This window comes from Synchiropus splendidus, chromosome 3, assembly GCF_027744825.2.
Source record: "Synchiropus splendidus isolate RoL2022-P1 chromosome 3, RoL_Sspl_1.0, whole genome shotgun sequence".
NCBI classification, from domain to species: Eukaryota; Metazoa; Chordata; class Actinopteri; order Syngnathiformes; family Callionymidae; genus Synchiropus; species Synchiropus splendidus.
The window spans coordinates 24,543,809-24,567,359 of NC_071336.1; the positions used below are offsets into that span (position 1 = coordinate 24,543,809).

Here is a 23,551-nt window from a genome sequence, read left to right on the forward strand (position 1 = left end):
ATCCTTATCACAGGTTTCTGAAAGGGCCAATACTTTTGGACACTTAAAAGAGAGGTCTTGAAAATTCAAACGGCAGCCGGGATTACTGAGGGCACTATTAATTCCCTCTGAGGGATCAGGGTGTGATTCGGGTGACAGCTTTCTCTTCCCTGAAGCAACCTCATTTTCTGTCTCTTCCCTCTGATCCTGTCAGCCAGTTCTTATTCCAGCAGACTGCAGTTGACTTTCACTGTCAATGACAGACGCGAGTTTAATGTCACCGGTGAGGGAGAAACGTTTCTGCAGCGTTATGACCAGAAATGTCAACCTGTCCTGTTTGATTAGCAACCCTCCCACCTGTTTCCCGGCAAAACATTTTTAAAATGGAAATGCAGATACAGTCAGCATACATTGCCACTGTAAATAAATTCCATCATTGTTATCATAGTGCTTTTAATTCGATTTACAATAAACGAAAATGCTCAGCCATGGAATTGTGTTTGACAATTCAAGCATTTCATCAAATGGAGATGCTGCTTTTTGGAACGTCTTGTGAGCCACCTGAACATGTTTTCATACCGGATTAATCACAAAAAAGAAGAGAGAGGAAGGAGATGAAACACGATCCTCACTATTATTTCAGTACGCTCAAAGAATCAATGATTATTTCATTTATTTCAATACTAGTAAATCCTCTTAAAATAACCGGTTTATATTCTGAATGGTGAATCATTGTCTCAATGTGTGTCACATACATCATATGATCAGGTAAATAATCTGGTAAACTAGTCACATTTAATTTCTTAACTTCAGATTACAAGTGTCTGTATGTGTTGTATCTAAATGAAATGAATTTAAAATCTTTGAAAAATTTATAGAAATTGACACATTTTTTTCCATCAGTTCTAACATGCTTTCACCTTGCCAGGGTTCAACCGGTGAGTCTGGATTACCAGGGCTGCCCGGTTCTGCTGGGCTACCAGGGTTTAAAGGTCATAGAGTAAGTGTTAACTCTGGTATCCTCAACATTATCTTCAGTCATTATTCTAATGCTATTTCTATATTTTCAGGGAGAGACAGGGGAGACGGGTCCGAAAGGAAAACAGGTATTTTCCATTCACCTTAGATTCATACACATATAGATATCGAGGCTGCAAACAAAGCTCATCCATGAAGAATCGTTCCAGGTTCTCAATAAGTGCGTCCACTTGGTGGCCCTGTGCGTTGCATTAAGACTTGTAAAAGGCAAGAATACTATATCTTTCTCATCCGTGTTTAGGTTTATATAATATATAGAGAGAATACTTTATATATCCATACCATCTGTGGATGTTCCTTATGAAGACGCATGAAAAATAAAAGTAAAGATAAAAATAAATATTGGAGAGGAGAGGAAGGAAACTGATTTGCCTGACAGTAAATGACATTTTTTTTTTACTATTTGTAAACAAATGCAGCAACTAGCAGGTGTTTTAACAAAAGGTGTGGTGAGGAGCATATTTCTCATCATAACAAATGGATTTTACTTACAAACCACGCACAATAAAATGAATAAATGATCAAGTAAATCAGCTGCTCTGTTGTCTGTTACTTTGCCTGATGAGAGAAGGAACATGAGGAACACACTCCACATCCTGCTGTTGTCAGTATGCGAACAAAGTCGAGGGACCAAGTCTGTGAATCACTCCGTTGCCTTCATGTGCAGCACAGAACAGAGTGATGGCCCAGAGGAGCAGAAAGAGAGAGAGAATGTGTGTGTGAGTGTGCACGTAGCTGCTTCGGGATGAGGTTGCAAAGCCACACGCGAGCTAAAAAGTGTGGTTTGTTAAAGGTCACCACTCGCCAATTCCCATCCCCTCTCGGTGGGTTTCTCTTATTGGCTGCTAGTTGTAATCATGACCTTTTGTTTTACACACATCCACACAGCTCGCACACACTCACTGAAGATGTGCACTCACAAGATCCTCTAACAAAACATTGATTGCAGGCTGCAGCACGTATCCCTGGCTGCCAAACACACAATTACACACACAATACTGGGTTAAAAAAAAAAAAGTAAATGATGGAGTTTTGGTGCGTCTGTTTGCAGGGGGAGCGAGGCAGAGATGGAAATCCGGGTGATCCTGGTGTACCTGTAAGTTACTGTCTCTTGCTTTCAATAGGGGGCAGCAGAGCATAGATGTTCTGAACAGCTCGGCTATTGCAGTTGTGTGTATTTTGGGGAACGTCAGTGTGATCATGGGGACAAGGTTTTTAGTTGCTTATGTAAGTTCTGTGTATTTGAACATGGGGTGATGATCATAACAAAAGGAGCGAACCTCAGGAAAAATAATCTCTGACACTATTTTGAGAACGGCCTCCCTCCTCCATGTCGAACGTCATAAAAATGGATAAAAAAAAGCCAGAAGTCGGCGAGAGTGCACTGTGACTGATGCGTCATGACGCTGCTATTAACACACTTCTAATTGCTGTTTATGCATATAATCACAATGACATTCATCTGGCTTCTGTATTTTAAGACACACAATTATATCTTTGTTTACGCAGACCATGAAAAATGACGTTTGTAGCTAAAAGGAGGTGGAAATAAGCTGGCAGATGGTTGTTCTGCAATGCTGACTCCACACTATTATGTAGAATTGACGCTCGTGCTGACACCAGTTCAGACATGAAACAATCCCTGACAAATGTTTGGTCAAGTTTGACAGAGTGAACCGTCTTGATACAAGCTTTATTTACAGCTGTAGGCTATTTTAGACTTAGGCTTCTTACAGGCTCATTCATGACTCGGATTGAAACGTCATGTATGTTCACATGAACTGTTGATTCATTGGAATTTATTGGCTTGGAATGATCAGATTATGGCAGTGATCGCTGCTAATAAATGTAATGGGAATGACAACGAAATAAGTATGGAAAGAAAATACACAGCGCAGTGAAAAAGGTATGATGGAAAGCTGCTTATGAGGCCAATATAAATGAAAACCTGCACAGTGTTTTAAAACCTGAAGCGGCAGGTAACCTTTCTCCTGAATAAAGCGCTGTTTGTGGGGCTACTCTTGTCTTCATGCAAGCAGTGTGATATCAGGGTCTGTGCAAAACCTGGTGTTTTAGATTTCATCTTGGTGTGGTGGTTTTATGTCTCAGACTCACAGCTTGAAGGTTGTTGGTTTGAGTGTGGCGGCAGGGAGTGTGTGGAGTTACTGTTCTTCCTCTTGTGTGAGCTTCTTCCCTCAGTCTTCAGTCAGTGGTGAGGAGTGTGTGTCAGTGGTGGTCTGTCTGTATGTGTTCTGTGATTGACTGGCGACTTGTCCAGGGTCTCCTCCGCTTCGCACCCCAGTTGCCTGGGCTAGGCTCCGGCCCCCAGTGACCTTATTAATGGAATCAAAAAATGAGATTAACTGAGATACCAGTTGCATATTAGCCTGGTTTAGAATCAATTTCTTCCTTCTATCAAACCCTGCAATACATTTTTATTTTCAACATTCATTTTTCTTTGCGACTCTTAATAACGTTTGACTTACTCTGCACTCTAAAAATGGGTTAGCGTGACATTAAAAATGAAAAGTTTGCATTACATTTTTTAATAGTCACAACTACCTCAATTGGAAAAAAGTTCAGACAATAAACGACACATTTGGGGATATATAGTTTAGTAGTATAAGTGTTTCAGTTGACAACCAAAATAATGTAGCTGAGCTAAATATATATCCTTAATTTGCCAAAAACAAATAACAATCTCCAATGTATTGAAATGGATTGTAAATATTAAGTGCACAACTAACATATCTACGAAGTGCTTCTGTCAACAACCTTTACTGTTGAGAATGAAAGGAATCTTTCAGTCTTACAATGGTTCGATGAGGCATCATGAAACAGTATTGCTGGGTTGATGAAAAGGTGTCATGATTTTCAGAGGTCACTAGATGGTGTTTAGACATGATGAGGTTTCATTGATTTGGTTCAGGGGTGGCCGACGAGTCACTTGTTTACTGTGTTGCTGGAAAGAGCCTTATTCTACAAATATGAAAGGCTGTGAGACTCACCTGAACATCTGGTCATGTGACTTGTGTGTAGTGTAGCAGCTAAAGCACATCCCTGTGTGTCACAAGGTTGCTGGTTCGCGTCCGGTGTGTGTCTCATGTGCATGTATTTTTACATTTTACCGTGATCCTCCTCGAAATATCAAGTGGTGTAGATAGAAATGTATGCAGCATTTATTTTACTTATATATATTTTTCCGTGGCTCATGCCGCCAGTAACGTCACCCTGTCACACCGTCTGTGTATATGAGAGACGCTGCAGACTGGAGCGTCTCATCTTCACTCCACTGAATTAAACAGACTTCACCATGATCAACAATGAATAACAGGTGAAACACATGGCATGCCTTTAGTTTAGGGAATGACAAAGTGAAACGTGTAACTAAGTCATGTAAATTGTGTTGCTCGTGGATCTGATGACAGTCCAAGTCTTAGGACCGTGACTTACATCGGCTTTGGAGCATGTGCGGTGAGGTTTATTATGTTTCAAAGTTAAACGCAAGTCAAAGTCTTAGAGCAATATTTTGACCATTCGCCGGAATAGCTCTTACTTTTTCGTCTTATTTCCCATAGAAAGCATCGTCTCAATAGCAACTTGACCAAAATCGCAGCCAGTTTGGTGGCTCATTTGGTGAAGAGCCGCATGAAACTGGGGAAAGAGCCGCGGGTTGGCCAGGCCTGATTTAGTTGTTAAATTACACACACACACAAACATTTTACAGCAGACAGCGCCATCTGGTGGGCTCTGAAAATCTGGACACAGTTTCATGAAACCTCATCTACCCATCACTTCTGCAATGCATGCTGGGTGGCAGAGACTATAGTAAGTCGACTGGTTTGCTGATATTTGCGTAACACTATAATAAATAAAAATCTATAAAAACAACATTCAAATCCAAATACATGAACACAGATTTACATTTTCAACTTTAAGAGGGTGGTGATCATTTTGAATGACGCGTTACTGGGAAGGTCACGGGTGAAAAAGTATTATAGATCAAACAAAAGTTTACTTACTATTTCATTACAATATTCACAATATTCAATTCAAGAAAAGAGGGTTAAAGACAGAAAGTGACAACATGAACACTTCTATTTGAGAGTCTACCTAGAATCGATCGTGCAGTCAGTTGGTGTACAGAAGACCGGGCCAGTGGTGTTGGCCCTGGGAAGATGATAAAATGGAAAATTTGAGTCGAAATTTAGTTTCATATGTGGAATAATTGGACGGTCGATCACGCCGCAGCTGTGCGGAAGCCGTGCGAGGTAGATGTCTTTATTTCTCCCCACTGGCAGCTGAGAATACCTGTTGCTATGGTAACTTATAACCAGACCTGCTCATTCCGACGAGAGGCACTTTATCCTTTATATCCCGATGAAATATATAGAAATCAATCGCATAAACAAACCTGATAACTCCACATCTACCATCCTACGATGTGAAATATAGCACCAAATAAGAGAGGAGATTCAGGCCCCATAAACACTACAATCATACGAACATTAGTGCTCCGTTTTTATGAGGCATTTATTTCATACACATCATGAAACACTGCTCTTTCCACAATCGTGTGGAGAAATAGAAGAGAGAGCAGAGCGTTCTTTAAATTTCAACTGATCAACATCAGTCTGGCTTTGTTGGAAACAACTTGAGGTTTGATGTGCCACAATCAAAGGACTCCAGCAACATCCAAAGCGAACACAACATCGCTCCCGCAAGCCCTTGAGAATAAATTCCATAGTTAAGAGAATGATTTTTGGTTGTCATTTTAAAAGAGTAAGAAACTGTATAGTCGACAGCAGATAACTTCGAGCTACAACAAAGGCGACAGCTAGGAATGATCGACACATCCCGTATTGTGATGTGAAAATGAGTCGATCATCATTTAAGGCGCAGCTGAAACTGTATTTGAAACTAGACATGAGGAATTCTTTGTAATGCGAACTTCTCATGAAATTGTATGGCACATTGAATACAGTCTAAAAAAGGAAATACTGTCCCTGTGAAAGACGAGCCATTATCCATGTACAAATAAAAAAGTGAACTACTCTGACTACACCTATTCCCACGATGCATATAATATGAACCCTTAGGTGTTTTTCTAATTTCTGTGGGCTGAAAAAGGGTGATTCGAAGTGTATACACGAAGTGAATGGCGCGTGCCTAAGTGCAGTCTTGTCTATGACATCTCTAGGTTATTGTTCCCGCTCTATAATTCCGCTTTTCAGAGCAACTCCACGTGACACTCTCTCAAGGCCAATCGCATCTGCACTGAATCACAAGTGTGGAGTTGAATAGCAGACAAATTATGCCTTCAGACAGATTTTTTTTTTCTTCCCAGTGGGTGAAATAAATATGAACCTGCGGTGCAGCTCAGGATACGGTCCCTTCCATTACAGTTCTGGACAACAAAAGTGAAGCTTGTCTGCAGCCTTGCGCCGCTGTCTCCTGAATCCAAATCTTTACATCACACACTGCCCTCAAGTTATTTATCAGATTGTTAGCTTGGTCTAGCAGTATATATTATAAATGCTGTTCCTATACCTGGAGCAAGGAACACCACTGTTCTGGAGTGTAGAAGAAAGAAGAAGAAAACTTGATGATTTGAAAGTTGCATTTCATCAAACTTCTGTTGGAGATTCACTCCCAGTTATTTAGGTGGGGCTTTTAGATGTTTGAAGTTAAACATCTTGCCTAAGGCACTGAAGTTTCGTGACTCAGCTCCCCATCTTTCACCAGCCATAATGTTATTTGCTTCATCTTTTCCCACATAAATCCTTGGTCAATGTTTTGTGACACCTGACAAATTAGTTTGACGGAAATACAGTTGAATGAATCCTAAAATAACAACATAAACTGATATGTACTCCTCCATAATATTCAGAAGAGTGTCAATGCAACATCCAGACCCCATAAACCAAGTCAAAAATGTCTTCCAATTCCTTTGGCTTAACAGGGTGGTTTGAATGACTGGAAACATGCCAACAGTCTTTGGATGTTCCAGGACAAATGCACACAGTCACATGTCTCAACTGTCAGCTGTATACAGTAGTTATGGGTAGATGAGGTATCATGAAACAGTATTGCAGAGAGTGAGGGTTCATTGACTTGTTGAAGTTGTTGAAGTCCAAAATTTTTTACAGCAGACAGTGCCATCTGGTGGCCTCTGAAAATCAGTACAGAGTGTCATGAAACCTCAACACATCACACATCACAGTAATATACAGTGTGTCCGGGCAGTTACATTCCCTGAGGAGCCAGCATCATTTCTGTGACTAACACGTGGCGGGGGACAGAAGAAAAAGAATCTTAAATGAAACTTCATTTTTGGGACAGGAATATTACAAAATTAGGTAAAGACGCCATCATACGGTTAAGGTATTTGATTCTATATTTCCTTTTATTTAAATCTTTAGAATATATAAAATAATGTTTATCTTATGACTCTCTTATGACTTTCTTTTTTAAATGTATGTATTTATTTTGAGGGACAAATTCAATCATTAAAATGGTCATTCATAAAGAAAAAATGGCGAAGACAACAAGAGTAACCAAAGAGCAGGAAGCAGTGTCTGGCAGACACAAAACTACGCAAACAAGGTTTATTACAAAAACGGCAGGGTCAACACAAATAGGAAGTTCAAAACAAAGAACCAAAGGTTCAAAGCAAGCAAACAGAGCAAACACAGCAATTGGTCGTCCAAGGAGTGCAGTAAAACACACGAGGAACAAAGAAATATGAAAGGAAAGAATATAAATTAGGATGGACTTACGAAAACACTCGGGCGCATGGCAAAAACAGGCCAAACCAGGGAGTAAGAAATAGTACAAATCCAAACACAGTCAAGGAGGAACAGGAAGTAGCTGACAAAATTAAAAGCAGGGCAGGAGGAGTCGTGACAGGGAAGAAAGAAAATGAGTTATGTGAGGAATTGGAATCACACAATTGCTGTTTTGTTCTCATTAGGGCCTTATGAATCCAGACAAAGGGCCACATATGGCTGGACTTTGCCCACTTCTGGTTTGGTAGCAGGTCTTATATTGTTTGAACTGCTCCATTATTAGGTGGACATGCAGGTAGTGGAGGTGACACAACTTAAATCTCCACCTCTCGAGCCCAAATCACTTGTTGTGACCAGTGATAAGCTGTTCTTTGAAATGGATAACAATAAGGAATTGACAGAGCGGTTCTGGTTATGGGAGGTTCTGTGAACTCAGGATAGATTTATGAGTGTTTGATGGCCAGTCGCCGTTACGTTCTAAGGTGCTAGAAAATGTTTGACAGCGCTCAGTATTTCACCACTGAAAGGCCCAGCAACGCTGTATTTGCTGAGGTGAAGGGCCTAAGAAATGAGGGGAAATCTGGGTCTCTGTCTGGACGCAGCTGGACCGAGAAGACGGCTCGAGGAAGGACGGAAATTTTACTCATCACACTGTCATACTGGAAAACGTATGACCTGTATTCGGCCTGAACAACAAAATCAAATTTAGGAACAAAGAAAGAAAAATGACCATCATAAAAATGAAAAAAAATGGTTCATTCTTTGCATGTAGAAGAAAACTATAAGCCCTGGACATGTATTTAATTTCAAAATGTGCCCTGACTGACAGTTTAAGGGAATAGAAAAATAAATAAAACTAATAAATGCTCATAAATATGAATGAGTACCTCCAGGTGTTGTGTACATAGATCGCCATTTTTTCTCAGTCCACTTCTTAAAAAAAGCATCAGCATTTTCTGTTTAAATACGGTGTGAAGATATTCAGCAAAACACAGCGCACGTCGATGCCATTTCACGGTGAGCTATGAGGTTGCGTCCTGCGTTGATTAAAGCACAGAAAATGTCATCCAGCACCTCCGTGTGCCGCGATCGCACCGTAATAGAACAAGAGGAGTGTTTATATTTTCACACTGAAGGCTTAATAGACGCATTTTCATCATGCAGAAGCCAGCAGCCAAAAGTACTCGAGAGCACATTGCAATAACCGATCTCAAATGTGTTTTGTAACCCCGCAGCTCTGACAGTAAAGTAAGCGCTTCTGTATTATGAATGCAGAGCAACGAGCAGAAGCGTCTCTGACATACTGTCTCAGCCTTTGATATGGAAGCGCAACTTTCAAACTGTCTCCATTTCTCCTTCCTCTCTTTTCCTCCCCCTCCTTCTCTGTTCTCTTTTCCATCAGGGTGAAGTGGGACCCAGGGGAAGCAAAGGAGAGGTTTGTCAAATTAGACTTTTTGGTATTAGATCTAATCCATTCTCTCTCATTCAGCACCACTGTCAAGCCCGCACAGCTGCCACAGAATGCTCACAGACATGATACATTTTAGGCCTGAAGAAATCTGCCATCTTGTTTCCCGTGGGCAAAAATATACATCACAAAAGCACTTGTCACATCGGAAATATCAAACTCTCACTGTGCTGTCTGCGGAATCACAATTTATTTAGCTCCAGCCTCTCTCTGTTGTTCGGGTTCTGTGATGTAGGTCCACGGTGTACGACGCATCCATTGATCTAAATCACGGCATATGTAGCATTAGCAGCGGCTAGCTTAGATCCTCAATATAGGCTGTGATTTGGTTATTTTGAATTTAACAATTGTCAATTTAATAAATAATAAATTGATAAATGCACGATATTAGATAAATAAATTCCCACAGTAGTGTTGTGGAACAGCATGTTTAGTCTGCTCTGTTGTCACTTGCCTATATGTTCTTCATAACATGTTTCAAAAATTAAATATAAAAGTGTTGAACATTAATTTGAACAAATAGCTCAAGGTTTGATTTTATATCGGGTTGTATGAAAACGAAGAATTTTAAAACAATTTCAAAAAACGTTATTATTTTAACTGAAAATTCAAATTGGTTAGTCACCTTTATTAGTAGTTTACAGTCAAACACTGAAACCATTTTTTTCCCTCCAAAATATAAAATCAAATTATTAAAAAAAACACTCTTCTCTCTCAACCCATTTATTTTCTATAAAATTACGTATCCAGTTTAGCATTTGAAATGTGATTGATCACAAATTAACAGTTGCTGTTTTGGGCCGCAGGTGGCAGTAGTTTCACAACAATGTGACTAATCCTTCAAGGGATTTGTGGTTCAAAAAACCTGTTATTATCCATAGAAGCACAGTTCATTGGATCCATCCAAGTTTGCATAAAAAAAAAAAAAATGAGAAAAATGAGAAAGACAATGGAGGGCTATCTATCTATATATGAAATCATAATCATAAGTATTTAATTTTTTCCACACTGAGCACATACGAAGTATCCAAAAAGAAAAAGAAAAACACATCAACAGTAAACAGCATGTGAGGCTCGCTAGGACTCCTGCCATCTGTGTAGTGTTCTGTGGTTACCAAACCAAAAATGTTCTCAATGTCCCGCTGTTTTAGCGAGGGGTGTCAGGTGAAGTCGGCCCCAGAGGGCCTGAGGGGAAAAAAGGCGACAAGGGCCACACAGGACACGTTGGAATCGTGGGTCCCAGGGGATTCCCGGGCGAAGATGGATTGCCTGGCCAACCGGGGCAACCTGGATATCCTGGAAAACCTGTAAGTGTGGCTGCGCTCACCAAGCCCTGCGGAATGCATGACGTATAATACTCTTAGTGCAGACCAATGATTTCTAACCTGCAGTCGTAAATGGAAGCAGCGCGAGTTCAAGTGTCGATGTTATAAGGCTTTCGGGTGAATACAAAAATCTGCACATATCCTGCCAGAATTGATCCTGGAATAACTGTGCTTAGCAGCTCCGCTGAAACAAAGTGCATTGGTGTATTTCAGGGCAAGCCTCCCTCCGACGAGCACCTGCTGAAGCTCTGCTCGGATGTGCTGCGCAGTGAGTATCTGCTTTGTAGCATTTGGCTGAAATGGAAAGCAGAGTTTCGCTCTCAGAAGCAGAATCCAGTGAAGTCATGGGATTAAACCACCAAAAAAGTGAAGTAATCATTCATGAAAAAGTTACATAATAAATGGAACGGTTAATATTTATGGACTTAATTCCACTTGAAACAAGGACTTCTGAGGACTCTCCAGTGTTATGTGCAGGAATCATTTCTAATGGTGCATTATGGAATACAAAAAGTAAATTAAAGGCACTTCCCGCATCACTGACATGTTGGTATCCTGGTTCTAACACACAATGAAAACAAGTGACCAGGATGGTCTTTCTGGATGGTTTTCCTTCATTCATTTCCTCCATGAATCCTTCCTTCCAATCACCTTAGTTGGTAGTGAATGAGGTTTCACGAAACAGTAACCTCATTTTCAGTGACCACAAGATGGCACTCAATGGCGTAGATCATTTTTGGCTTTGAACAATTTCAGTGAAACCTCAAACCCAAACTGACATGGTTAGTTTTGGCCTCTGACAATGAGGACAGTGTTTCACCGAAACCCATTAGTCCTTGACTATATGGAGCCATGCTGTTATGGGCCGCAAGGACTCCCATGAGACAAGCTCCACATATGGGAACAGAGAAGGAGTGATTCATCACATTCATGAGCATAAACTCAAGAATTGTCCTTGTCCAGCGGGTATCAGTGGGACCCTGACATGCAGGCTGGTCAAGCAGCTGGATTACAATCCACAGGCTATGGTCAGACACAGCCCGAACAAAACGACTCTCTTGTTGGAGCACCTGCAAATGGGAAATAAATCATCAAGGTCAGGTGCTGTGGCACTGGAAGAGGCACAGGCCTTAGCTTTCACCACATTCCTATACTGGCCCTACGTTACCCCTGACTTCAGACATTCCATGGCATTTTCCTTCACGTAAATGTCAGTGGTGAGCTTTGTGTCAAAAACTGAAGTGGACAACATGCTCCAGTAAAAGGCATAAACAAAACCAACCCTTGCTGAAACCAGACATGTACAGATGCTGCAAAGACTTTTCTTATTGTAGAATATGTGGTTGATGAAAAATTACCATAGCAGGTTAATATATGTTGTTGAATATATGTTGTTCCCGGTACATTAATTTAGCTTTGGAGCACAGTATTCTGGGCTACGTCAGAAAAACATAATCTGAATTTGAAAGCCATACAACACGAGAGTGAGGGATGGCTCAGAGGTCTAGATATCATTGATCCAACTACAAAATGCAGGCCTATTTACAGCAAATGTGAACGAATATCAATCTGTGCTTCACTCCTACTGACCATCCTTTAATAGATAATCTTCCATCACTGAGTCAGTTTCGATGACAAAGTAAATGACTTTGCCCTGCAGACCAACTCCCAGTGCTGCTTCAGACTTTGGCACCTCCTGCAAGCTGCGAGCCATGTCACAGTGTGAAGGGGCCCCCAGGTCAACCAGGAGCTCCAGGACCCAAAGGATCAATGGGAACCCCAGGCTACCCTGGACGGACTGGGACTCCAGGTTACCCGGGCCCCCCAGGAATGCAAGGATCTGCTGGACTCAAAGGTAACCATCATGGCGGGTTGGTATGCTTTGTCAACGTCATTGACCAATCATATGTATCTTAACAAAAGTTTTTTTGAATGGTAAATTCAGCTCTTAAAATGTGTTTCATATGACCATGATTCAGTCGCATCTCTCACTCACTCTTGCACATTGACAATCGTGGAGTGGACTCTTTTGACCCTGACTGACGCCTCCCATGTGTCGTGTTTATGCATTGGACTTTCAACTGAATGAAATGTTTCCCCTCCTGTTGCATTCCTTTCACCAAAGGCCGATGACATAGATGTTGCCATGAGTCAAGTTCATGGTCATGTAACGTACAGTATATACCACGCAACATCACAAGTAAGGTAAAAATGCCTGTCCAAATTTGAACCATCCTTCCCACCATAAAACATATTGAAATGGAAAACCTAATCCATTGACATCCAAAATATATAAAAATATACATTTGAAAATACATTTTCTTTATCTTAGTGTGCCCACATATAGAGTTCTTCAATACTGAGAACATATATATATTTATATGTATATATATATATATATATAAATAAGATTTTTTTAAAAATATGCACACATATTTATTAATTCAAAAAAAATCAAATTATTATATAACATCTTTATTTACTTGACTTTTTCTTTAAATAAAAAATCTATATTATTTACATTTTATGTACGTTTTGAAAAGGTACTATAAATACTTCCGCACACATATACTCATGTGTATCATCTGACAGGCTGTCGTGGCAGCGGCGCTACATAAAGCAGCGCCACAGAAAGTGTATTTGCCTGCTCAAACGTGATTTACCGACGCTCATTACACCACATAAAGCAGGGTTAGGGGGGAAAAGCACATCAGTGAACGTCAAAATACAACAGCACGATTATGAGTTGAATTTGATTCATCGTCAGTGCCACAAGACAGAGCGACTAATCGGCTGTGGAAGACGCCAAAGTGTACCACTTCACCGCTGGGTGAGACTTTAACTCGTTGGCTCACAGGCACGGCAACTTTTAGAGACATCAATCTCGCCTCAGTGTTTAATATTAAGAACTTGTATAACTGCATATTTCTCGCTTCAAATCTGCGCCAAATTGACTGCCGGCTGATAAAATGCTTGTTGCTCATTGGTGTCATTTAGATTTGCCCGCACGCAGCGAAAATATCCCCTATTCAGTGATGCAAAATGGAAATGAGTTTTACACGTCAAGTGCAATTTACTTGTGGCTTGTTGGAGAGTAACTCAAGGCATGTAGATCGAAAGATGGTTGTAAATGCCGTTGCATGACGAGAACCTCAGCTGAGTGCGAATTAAAATGTAAAATATTGGCCTCTGAGGCGATCAGCCTTTACTTCGAGACATTAAATATAGAGAAAAAAAGCTTGATCATCATGTCAACACAAGTGTTAGTGTGTGTTTTATGGAGCCACATCTAATCTGTGTCCAGAAAGTATGTTTTAAAAATGAACCAGTAAACTATCTTTGTGAATGAATTACTTGATCATGAAGCAAACAAATCTTACAGGCATGGAATAACATCTCATAATGCCTCGCCGTAGCTGTTTCATCTCTAGCAAGCAGTGACTGAAATGTTAAGATGGAGGTTAATGCACTAAAAAGCCCACATGGAGCCGAGGGGTGGAAAAAAAACAAAAAAAAAAACGTGCATACATTCCATTACATATGATTTAGCTGACACGTCCATCCAGAGCAGCAAACAACTGATCAGCTCGTGGTGCCTATACACACACCACACTGCTTGTGGCGTCCTGCTTCCTAGAATGAAAGCGATCCAGCCACTAAAAAGGCGAATGATGAGTACAGGTTAATGCATGTCACTCTGCTCACAACGCCTTTGGATTCACAGTAAACAGTAAAACATGACTGAAATCGTGATACAGTGATCCCTCGCCTCATTTTGGGTCACTCTCTTGCATGATAGGGCTGGGGACAACAGTCGATTCTCAAATATATTACTGTTTTTTTCGTGAGAATATTATCGATATTTCTGCACATAATTGATTTTTCCCACATTATGAGGCCCTCAGTAGCTGAAACAATTTAGCCCCAAAAATATGACTGCCAGAAGCTGTTTTGGCACTTTGCCATTGCACATAAACCGCTTTGTATACTTATTAAGAGTGAATAATACTCTTTATAAATACACAAATACAACCACCAAATGTCGGTCATTTGCATATTTTTTGCTATTTATTTTTAAATGAATAAATCACAATCGCAATATAAATTGAATCGGCAAACAAGCATCAAGAGAATATTGTGCATATTGTCCTGGCCTATTATATGGGTGTTTTTTTTTTGTTTTTTTTTCATACTGTAAGACTCTGCAGTCTGAAGGCTTTTTCTATTTTTTTTTATTTTTTCAAACAAATTTTCCACCCTCAAAATTAGTAAAACAAAATGCACACATAGTAGACAAACAATTTCTCATTTCTGGAAAATGAAGCTTTGGCCACTTTGGTCTGGTTTGTCCAGCTACTTTCATAAGCACACGAGCGGATCTGTGAAAAATAAATAAATAAATAAAAAAAAATTGCTGTTTCACTCCTTTCCACTCGGTATCCCCTTATCAAATGTGTTTGCAGGGCGATGACATCACTTCTGGCAGCTGCGATCAGATTTAAATAAACATTTTACATGTAAATGTAGCTTCAAATGAAGAATTCAGTGGCACTTTCTACCTGATGCAAAACATTTATATTTGAAAAGATGATACATGTGAAGCATATGTCTGTCCTATATCCTGGTCAGATGATGCATCAACACCTTCAGCTTCACGAAAATTCTGTTAAAACTTGTTGCCCTTCTCAAGTTACAAAGGCAAGCAAGTGACCTATCATCAGCGTAAACACAGTTAATTACAGTATATTTACATTTCTGCCTTTGTAAGGGTGAATAATTCTGGAAGACAGTCAGACTCAAATTGGGTGAATTCTTGAAGCGATGAAGCGGAGCACTGAGGGAAGTGGCAGGGCATTGGGACATAGTTGTGTATGATTGAGTAGGCAAGCAAGGAAAATGTGTTTATTGCTCACATTCCCTTCCGGAGGCAATTTTGAAGTGCTTTACAATGCAGTGCAAGTGCAACAATAGAAGCACATAAACCCAAGTAATGTATCCAGAATTTGAGAGTGGCATCTTCAATTTGTCTTTCAAAGTGAACATTACTTTTTTGAGGTCTGACATACTTCTACTGAGCTGAGCTCAGAAGAGCCGAATGAAAGTAAAACAATCAGCCCTGTTTAGTTTTAATTTCAGAGCCCGTGAGTTATAAGCAAACAAAAACAAATAATCTGAGTCACCAGAGGCAGCAAATAACAAATCACGCCCAGTGATTCTGTTTTTAGAACCCTAAATAGCAAAGTCTCTTGCTGAAACTGCAAGCTTGCTCATTTAGAAGGACTTAAAATAATGCTCACCTTAAAATGAGAGTGAAATGAATTTCCACAGTCACTTGAGCGCCAATGTAATAATCCAATGAGCCACTCACTGAATTCAGATCCATGTTTGATGATGCTATTTTGCCCCTCAGGTGACATGGGACCAAGAGGGCTCAAGGGTGGCAAAGGAGAGGGCTACCAAGGACCTCCAGGACCCCCTGGACAGCCAGGTTGGTGAAAAATATGAGGATGAGAATTCAGGATTTTATTTATACGATGTATAAATATACTACTAGTATTTAAAAGAGAAGAGCTAGTCTCTTTTATTCTTGCCAACCCATGCTCCTCCTACTTATATCCGTAAGTATGAAGAAAAGTTCGTAAAGCACGGTAGCATTTTTCTAGGCATTATGACGAAACATTGTCGAGAATATCGGATATCGGATACATATATCGGCATAAGATAACTAGCCGAGGCAAGTCTAAGTATAAAGCTTCATTGAATAGTGAATAGCTAACTTTTCAGTAGCACTGATGGCAGCTAATTTAACAGTTAGCAGGTGCTAATGAGAGGCAGCGTGTTTAGAAGCTTTTGTCACTGAATGACATTGGATGTCAGTTGCCATATATATAACCCCTTAAGTGGCTCTTAGGAAGTCACCGTGACTATATTATATTGACTAGCAATTGACAGGTTGTTACAAGTAGAACGAAAGCAGCGCCATCCCATGGCTTAGCTTACCCCAGCCTCTGACTATGTGTTACGTGATGCGCTGCCCACTGCGTCTGATGCAATGCTGAAGGCCAGCAGAGGATAATATGGGGTTGGGATGGGGCCAAATCAGGATGTGCCCTGCTGTAAAGAGGTATGAGAAGCGCCAGCGATATGTTTGGCCATGAGAATTGCAGGTGAATTTTGAATTACGTGTTGAAATGCAGGGGAGTGAAGTCAGTAGCCACTGTGATCCAGAAGAGAACACAAAGTTTGCGACACTGACTGGCTTTCATTTCAGTTTGACACTCCACAATTCCTTATGCAGATGTGAGCTCACCCCGCAGTTCCTATAATTCGGACTAGGTTATCAAAATATGACAATTTAACTCAAATTAGCTCCAAGAAAATTCGTTTTTTTTCAAGCGACTGAAATATCTTTTTCTGTCCTATTATATATTTTTAAGACGGTGTAATTAAAAGTAGCCTGTGGCTTGAATGTACTCCTTAAATCATTGGTGAGTCATGGTATCCTGACTTCTCGCTATTCAGACGTGCCTCCTAAAAGAACCTGCTCGGCTGAGAGTGATACATATTTAACAAATGTGTGGGTGGATACTCTGTCAGCGATGGGGGAAAAAGTGTTTCCGTAGAAAAGCCGAGAGCTGCTATCAAGTGGTCACAGATTAGTTGAGGAAAAGCAATTTATGACCGGGACAGATCACAGAGGGACACACTTTTTCCAACCTTTGACACCACAGCCATTAAAGAGGCTGCACCCGTGTTTGATGTTCTCCATGTGCCTTGTCACCGCAGGGGTTCAGGGTCCTCGTGGCTTCGACGGAATTGGCCATCCTGGAAACCAGGGAATTCCTGGGAAGCCCGGCCCCCCCGGAGATCCTGGTAAAAGGGGATATCCTGGAGTACCAGGCGTGTGCGACGCGTCAACCTGTTATCAGACCTACGACTTGAGGGAACATTACAGCAAAGGCCCTAATGTGTGATGACACGGCAGCGTGGGAGAGGTTGCTCCCGGTTTCGACACCCATATTTTCGGAGGATGTGATTTACTGTGTCGCAGATGAACATGTGTGACGGTGCGCACGGATCGTGTGGAGCACAGCTGCACTCGAGGCAGAAATAAACTCATTAAGATGAGCTGAACTGAAACGGGCTGGGGAGGGAATCGTGGCCGTGGAATCCATGATCAAAGATGGTCGCTCTTAGCAGACTAGGAGCTAACTTGGATGCTGTACACTTTTATCTCCTAATGGCAGGTCTAAACAGTGGGCGCTAATCTGGAGAAAAACAGATTAGCCTTTTAAATTGTAGCATATGAGGATTTAAGAAACATTTGACATTAAACCAGCTACCTCTTAACCTCTTTGAAAGCCTGATCGAAATAACTTAAATTGTTTGCGTGAACGTTGAGAAATTGCCTTTGAATTCAATATATTTCAGGGTACATTAGCAAAATGTAGCTCTGTTTAATTCCCAACATATATTTTGATCACATGACACAAACACACATGCTCTCATTCCAAGACAGCTGTAAATACAAGCAAGGAAGTGAAAATATTCAAGAATAGGACAGACCCTATATTCAACAGAAGTAAACCATGTAGCATCTGAAGAGGCGGAAATGAAGCACCACTTACTTATTTAATTTTTTTTCCAGTTTGAGAGGCCAAAGGTCTTGTTGGGAGTGTGAGTGGACTTTGGTATAACGTGTTCAATGTTTTTTTTTTTTTTACTTTGTTCAGTAATTTTTATATTTATACATAATAATGAATGTATTATATTTGTGGAACGATATGAGTCCAGTTATTCTTTTAAATAAAACGTTTTAAGTGTATAGTAGTGTGGTTCAGCATGACCAACACGTCCTACAACGCGCCTTCTGTTTCCTCTTTTGTGTGTAAGGGGTACATTATCAATACTTCTTCCACAGTCGCCATGTTGGTTTTGAAGGCTGCTACCCCCGGTGAACAGTAATATCAATGTAAAAGAACGCATGAGATCTATTTGAAATGGACGGGTGCAATTTCATATGCAAGGGAGCACAAATGGGCTTTAATGAGAACTATTTTGGGAGCAATGTTTCATAGGCACGAGATGCCTCTCTCGGTGCTCTATAATCTTTGGCCTTGATCGACGATTTCAAAGAATCGCTTTTAAATTTACATTTTTTAAGTGAGCAAATGTTGAAGTAAATGTCGTTTCCTTGTGTCTTGCTTCCCTGAGCTCCTCTGGAGCTCCCGAGGGGAGGGTCATCTCACACTCCATTTTCAGTGCGATGGTCCTGCATGTCACTGCACGTAACCACCCACAATGGTGACGTAAATGCCTATGCACACATAGACGTATCATCATGGAAGTGTCTGTATATCAACACATAAATCCTCTGATGAGTCCTGGCAGTACGCACAAGAGTCTCTTGATCCGACTTATGGCATCACTATCTTTGGGACTCTTCTTTTGTTTTGCAATTTTTTTAATCCTGTTTTGTAACTTGGTGGATGATGAAGTTATTCTTCAGTCCCATTGTCCGAGTCACATCTGTCCTTTCATGTCCTCATCTCCCTCATCCACCGACCACAATGGTTGTCTTCCTCCTTCTCCAACACAGACTCTCCCCTCCATGTGTCCAAATCATCTGGCCTCCTGACCTTTGTCTCAACATTTATCCATGTGACCTGTCCATCAGATAAAAACTCATTTCTAATCCTGTCTTTCTGACTCACAATGACAACCTCAGAATATTCTCTGACCCGTCACTCTTGCTGCTCCCCTGATGTCACAAATCACCTCCACCTGTTCTTCCCTTCCTGCACTTACATTTTCACCTCCTCCTGATAATGGATCACTGGATGTAAATAATTAAAGGGGACCTATTATCGTCTTCTGGTTATCTACAGTGTTAACGTGACAAAGTGTCACTTGAGCATATTGTGAAGCGTGAAAGAACCATGTTCATGCATTTCCGAGTAATTTACCCTTAAGAATACGCCTCCTTGAAGCATGGGCGAATGCACAAACGTGATGTCAAGCCACTTGACATTATGTAGCTTAAACAGAGAGTTTCGAGCGAGGCAGCTGTTTTCCAAATGCTAACTTTGAAACTGCAACATTCACAAACCTCATCGACTCACCACAACAGTCAACAGACACTCTTCAAACACGTAGATGTGAGAGGTAGAGATAGAATAGCACAACTACCCGTATATTTATCGACCAGTAGCTTCTTTCATTCTCAAGCTCTGCTTCGTATTACAGAACTGTCCTGCTGTTTATCGCAAATTTAATGCTACACCAAGCTTCTTGATTGTAAACACATATTTTCTCTCATCTTAAAAAAAGATTCTTTTTCTACTTTTCTGTGGTTCGTAGTAATATTTGTCACTTCTGTGCTCATTTTTATCTTCGTATTTACTTCAGACGTTGGCTCAGGAATATGGAACAAGATATTTTTCACTGTTTATCCATTGGGAAAACAGTAAAGTACACAGCAGTGTAGATGAATCACATAAATAATTATATTAATAATTGAACACAGTTGGCAATGTCTATCTCCCTCTTCAACACATCCATAAACTTCACTGGCCGTGTTCCTAATCGTCTTTGACTCAAGAAATATGACCAATGCCACCTTAAGTAATGGTGAACGCACAGACTATGGAAGTACTGTACCACTCCAGTAAACTTCAGATCTGGCGTAACAATCCCTACACAATAATGACCTTAGTCTTGATGCATGACCCAGCTGAACTTGACCGTGTATGGATGCATTATGTGTTGTTGTTTTGGAAATAACACTTGATGAAAGATCAATGAGGCAGTTATTTCCCCATCCAGGGCTACAGATATTTAGATCATAATGGTGGGCTCACCATGGCAGCAGACAGAAAATGAGGCTGACTCATTCAACAACGGATGCAAGCAGCAACCAAGATGTTTGTAAGGAGGTGGACGTGATTTGTTCAGGCTTTGTACGATTTCATAGAGGAGAAATGAGCTTCATGGCCGGGATCCTTTGTGAAACCAGAATTTGGCTTGGACCGATAAGACAGCAAAACATCAAAGACGCCTTTGTTTCACATGCGGAGTAACGCACATGTTGGTGTCCAGGTTCATGTTTCAGGAGTCTGATTTTGTGGTTGTATATGAGTCAGAAATCAAGCCTTTAGACTGTGAAACCCATGTGACAGACAATTTACAATGTTGCTGATGCTTTGCTCAGTTTCAACATACCAAATAACATGAATTATGAATTATTGCTAGCATTTTTCTTCAATATATAACACCATAAATCCAGTGTTGTGAACTGAGCCTAATATGCATATGGCTACGCCCATGCATGACTCATTTACCCTGGGGGTGGAGTGGCGCTGTACACATTGGTCTCTAACTGCAGGTGCCGCCAGCCTTCTGTGAGTGAGACTACTTAAGAGACCCTGAGTGGGTTGTAGTGATCGAACATGATCCGGGTGTGAGAACCTTCCTGGACTATCACTTCCTGGGCTGTGTTTCAGGTCCTTCAGCAGATGGCCAGTCCACTTGAATGAGTGAATAATAAACTCCTGAAAAAGTGCCTGATCTTATCTGCTTCCATTTGTTCCAGCACAGATCACATCATCACATTCTCTGCCCTTGTCTTTGCCTTCAATTTTCTCATCGGCCTCTGCGAAGGTTTATTCAAGAAAGTCAACTGATTCCATCACTAGTTAGTTCCAGTCAAGTTTCCGGTTTTCTTTCTTCATTTTAATGTTTTCTCAGTTCCTTAACGCTATTGTCATGCATTTTATTAATTAAAAAATTGATTTAAGATTTTATATTTTGGTTGTTTTGATACATTGGTTTTGCTTTTCTTCCCTTAGACAATCCCACCAATGTTGGACATTCTATCATTTAATCCATCATTTGGCTCATGATAAACATCATTGTCACCTTCCCCCGTCCACTCTACCGTCACCGCTCAAACTGTCTTTTCCACAATCAAACATTTTTTTAAATCAATAAAGTTTGTTTTCCTGATCCCTTCATCAAATTCCACATGAAATACTTGTATGCTAAACATTCAACAAACAAACAACAAACTCCTTTTACACTCTAAACATGGATCATTTTGCTCGGTCTGAATCACGTTTTACTTAAGCATATTTTTCTGCTGACAACCGTCACATTGCATGCTGACTTTGAAAAACCAGAAAATTACATTAAATTCTTTTTTAAGCCACATATCTGGAGTTGGTTTTGCAATTTCTCACTCATATCTTGGGGTCTCATGTTTAGGTTTTGTCACCTGATAGAAGTGACACCTTCAATAACCAGTGTGAGCGAAAGTGTCTTCGCTGCAGAAACGACAGTGAGAAGCCTGAGCTGCGTTCAAATTGATTTTCTCGTTCAGGTGGAGACATGATTTATGACCTTCAGAATTTGCAGCTGGTTTGTGGATGAAATTCAATCTCTCCGAATTTAAAACTAAATGACATGTCCGCATTATAGCCATTTTAACAAAACAATCTAGACCCGTGGATCACCTATAGAAAACATATCTAATGGCTTTAGTTGGGATTACAAACACCATGCTCCTTCTTTGTCTTCAGTTGATCCTCCTTTACCGAAACATCCCTTGATCATCGTCTTTAGTCACATTATCCTTGATATCATTTACCACATCCATGAACCTTGACTGTCTTCTTCTTCTCCCCTTACATGGCATCTTTATGTCAAACATTTTTGGTCCTACACTGTCTAACATCCACATGTGTCCAAACCATCTGAGGAGCAGGTTATTTTTCTATGGCAACCCCTGACACTACTTTTTGTGAGACAAACACTTAACAGTTTGACACCATGACTGTACAAGGCAAGGGCTTTACTTCATGGTTTACCCCTGGTGGCCAACCTAACGAATAAGATCAATGCACTTTGTGCCCAGCAAGGGGCAGCGTACCCTCTCCTGTGCCTCTGCTGCTTCCTCTCAACTCCACTGTAAACACTGCTATAGGTTTGAGGCCTTCTTCACAGCACACCAGGAGACTTAAGACAAAGACGAGAACGAGTGCTGAACCCTTGAAGACCACACTTGTTCTGGTGATCGTTCTTGCCTGTGTTGATCATGTGGTGTGAGAATGGGTAAGGATAAGCCGTCACCTAACTTGAGCTTCTTCCTCTCCCAGCTCTACGGTGCTGTGGCACGTCGGTGGTCTAGCTCCCTCCTGTGTCTTTCACAGCCCCACCACGCTTCACTGTCTGTGGGCATGTGTGGCGTCATGGACAGGCTCACGGTCGAGAAAATGGAACTGTCAATTGGGCAGCTGGAGGAGATCCAGGACATATTCATCCTGCTAGCGACTAGTGAGGTCTCTACTGTCACACTATCGCCTGTGGTTCAACTAGTTACCTTGCCAGACACTGACAACAGATTCCTATATTGCACTCCTCTCACTGACAACTAACCAGAACCAGTTGTGGCGGCGAGGCAGGAGGCCACCTCGAAGGCTTCTTCTGCCTCTTGTGTATCTCTCAGGGGTGCAGTTTTAAGTGACTGCGGGTAGGTGCAAAAAAATCATAGCACACTATTCGCATTCCGTTGGCAACCCCCAGTAGATAAAGAGCCCATTGTTTTTTTCAAACTGGTCTGAAAGTCCAGCACCCACGGTCCCATTGGAGTCTAACTCTTACACGAAATGCTTCAACATATCTGCAGTTTAATTGAAACATAATATTAAAAATAAATAGATAAATAAAAGAAAAAGTTGCCTGTGCACATTTTTTTAACATACTTTTCTATGTGGTTTGTGCAGTGCCTCCAATCCTGTTTTGGACTTCCTGTACTCGCTTTCATTTCTGGGAGAAATTCAAATTTCACACGAACATAATGCTCAACAGGAGGAAGGTGGAAATGTCAGTATCTCATTCATTAGAATGACAAAGCAAGGGACCGCTTTCTGAAAGAATAGCATGAAGGTTTGTTCTGT

The 23,551-nt window shown here is 40.8% G+C and overlaps 1 protein-coding gene across 1 annotated transcript in view; it reads left to right on the forward strand.

Moving 5' to 3' along the window:
* LOC128755767 (collagen alpha-1(XXI) chain-like) overlaps positions 1-18,311 on the forward strand; it is a 45,791-nt gene extending 27,480 nt beyond the window's left edge. The window contains exons 24-32 of the mRNA XM_053859750.1: positions 908-979; positions 1,050-1,085; positions 2,069-2,113; positions 9,208-9,240; positions 10,425-10,580; positions 10,812-10,866; positions 12,259-12,453; positions 16,009-16,086; positions 17,385-18,311. Coding sequence (XP_053715725.1) covers positions 908-979; positions 1,050-1,085; positions 2,069-2,113; positions 9,208-9,240; positions 10,425-10,580; positions 10,812-10,866; positions 12,259-12,453; positions 16,009-16,086; positions 17,385-17,572 — 858 coding nt within the window. The 3' untranslated portion in view covers positions 17,573-18,311. The remainder of the gene's footprint in view (positions 1-907; positions 980-1,049; positions 1,086-2,068; positions 2,114-9,207; positions 9,241-10,424; positions 10,581-10,811; positions 10,867-12,258; positions 12,454-16,008; positions 16,087-17,384) is intronic.
* The last annotated feature ends 5,240 nt before the right edge of the window (positions 18,312-23,551 follow it).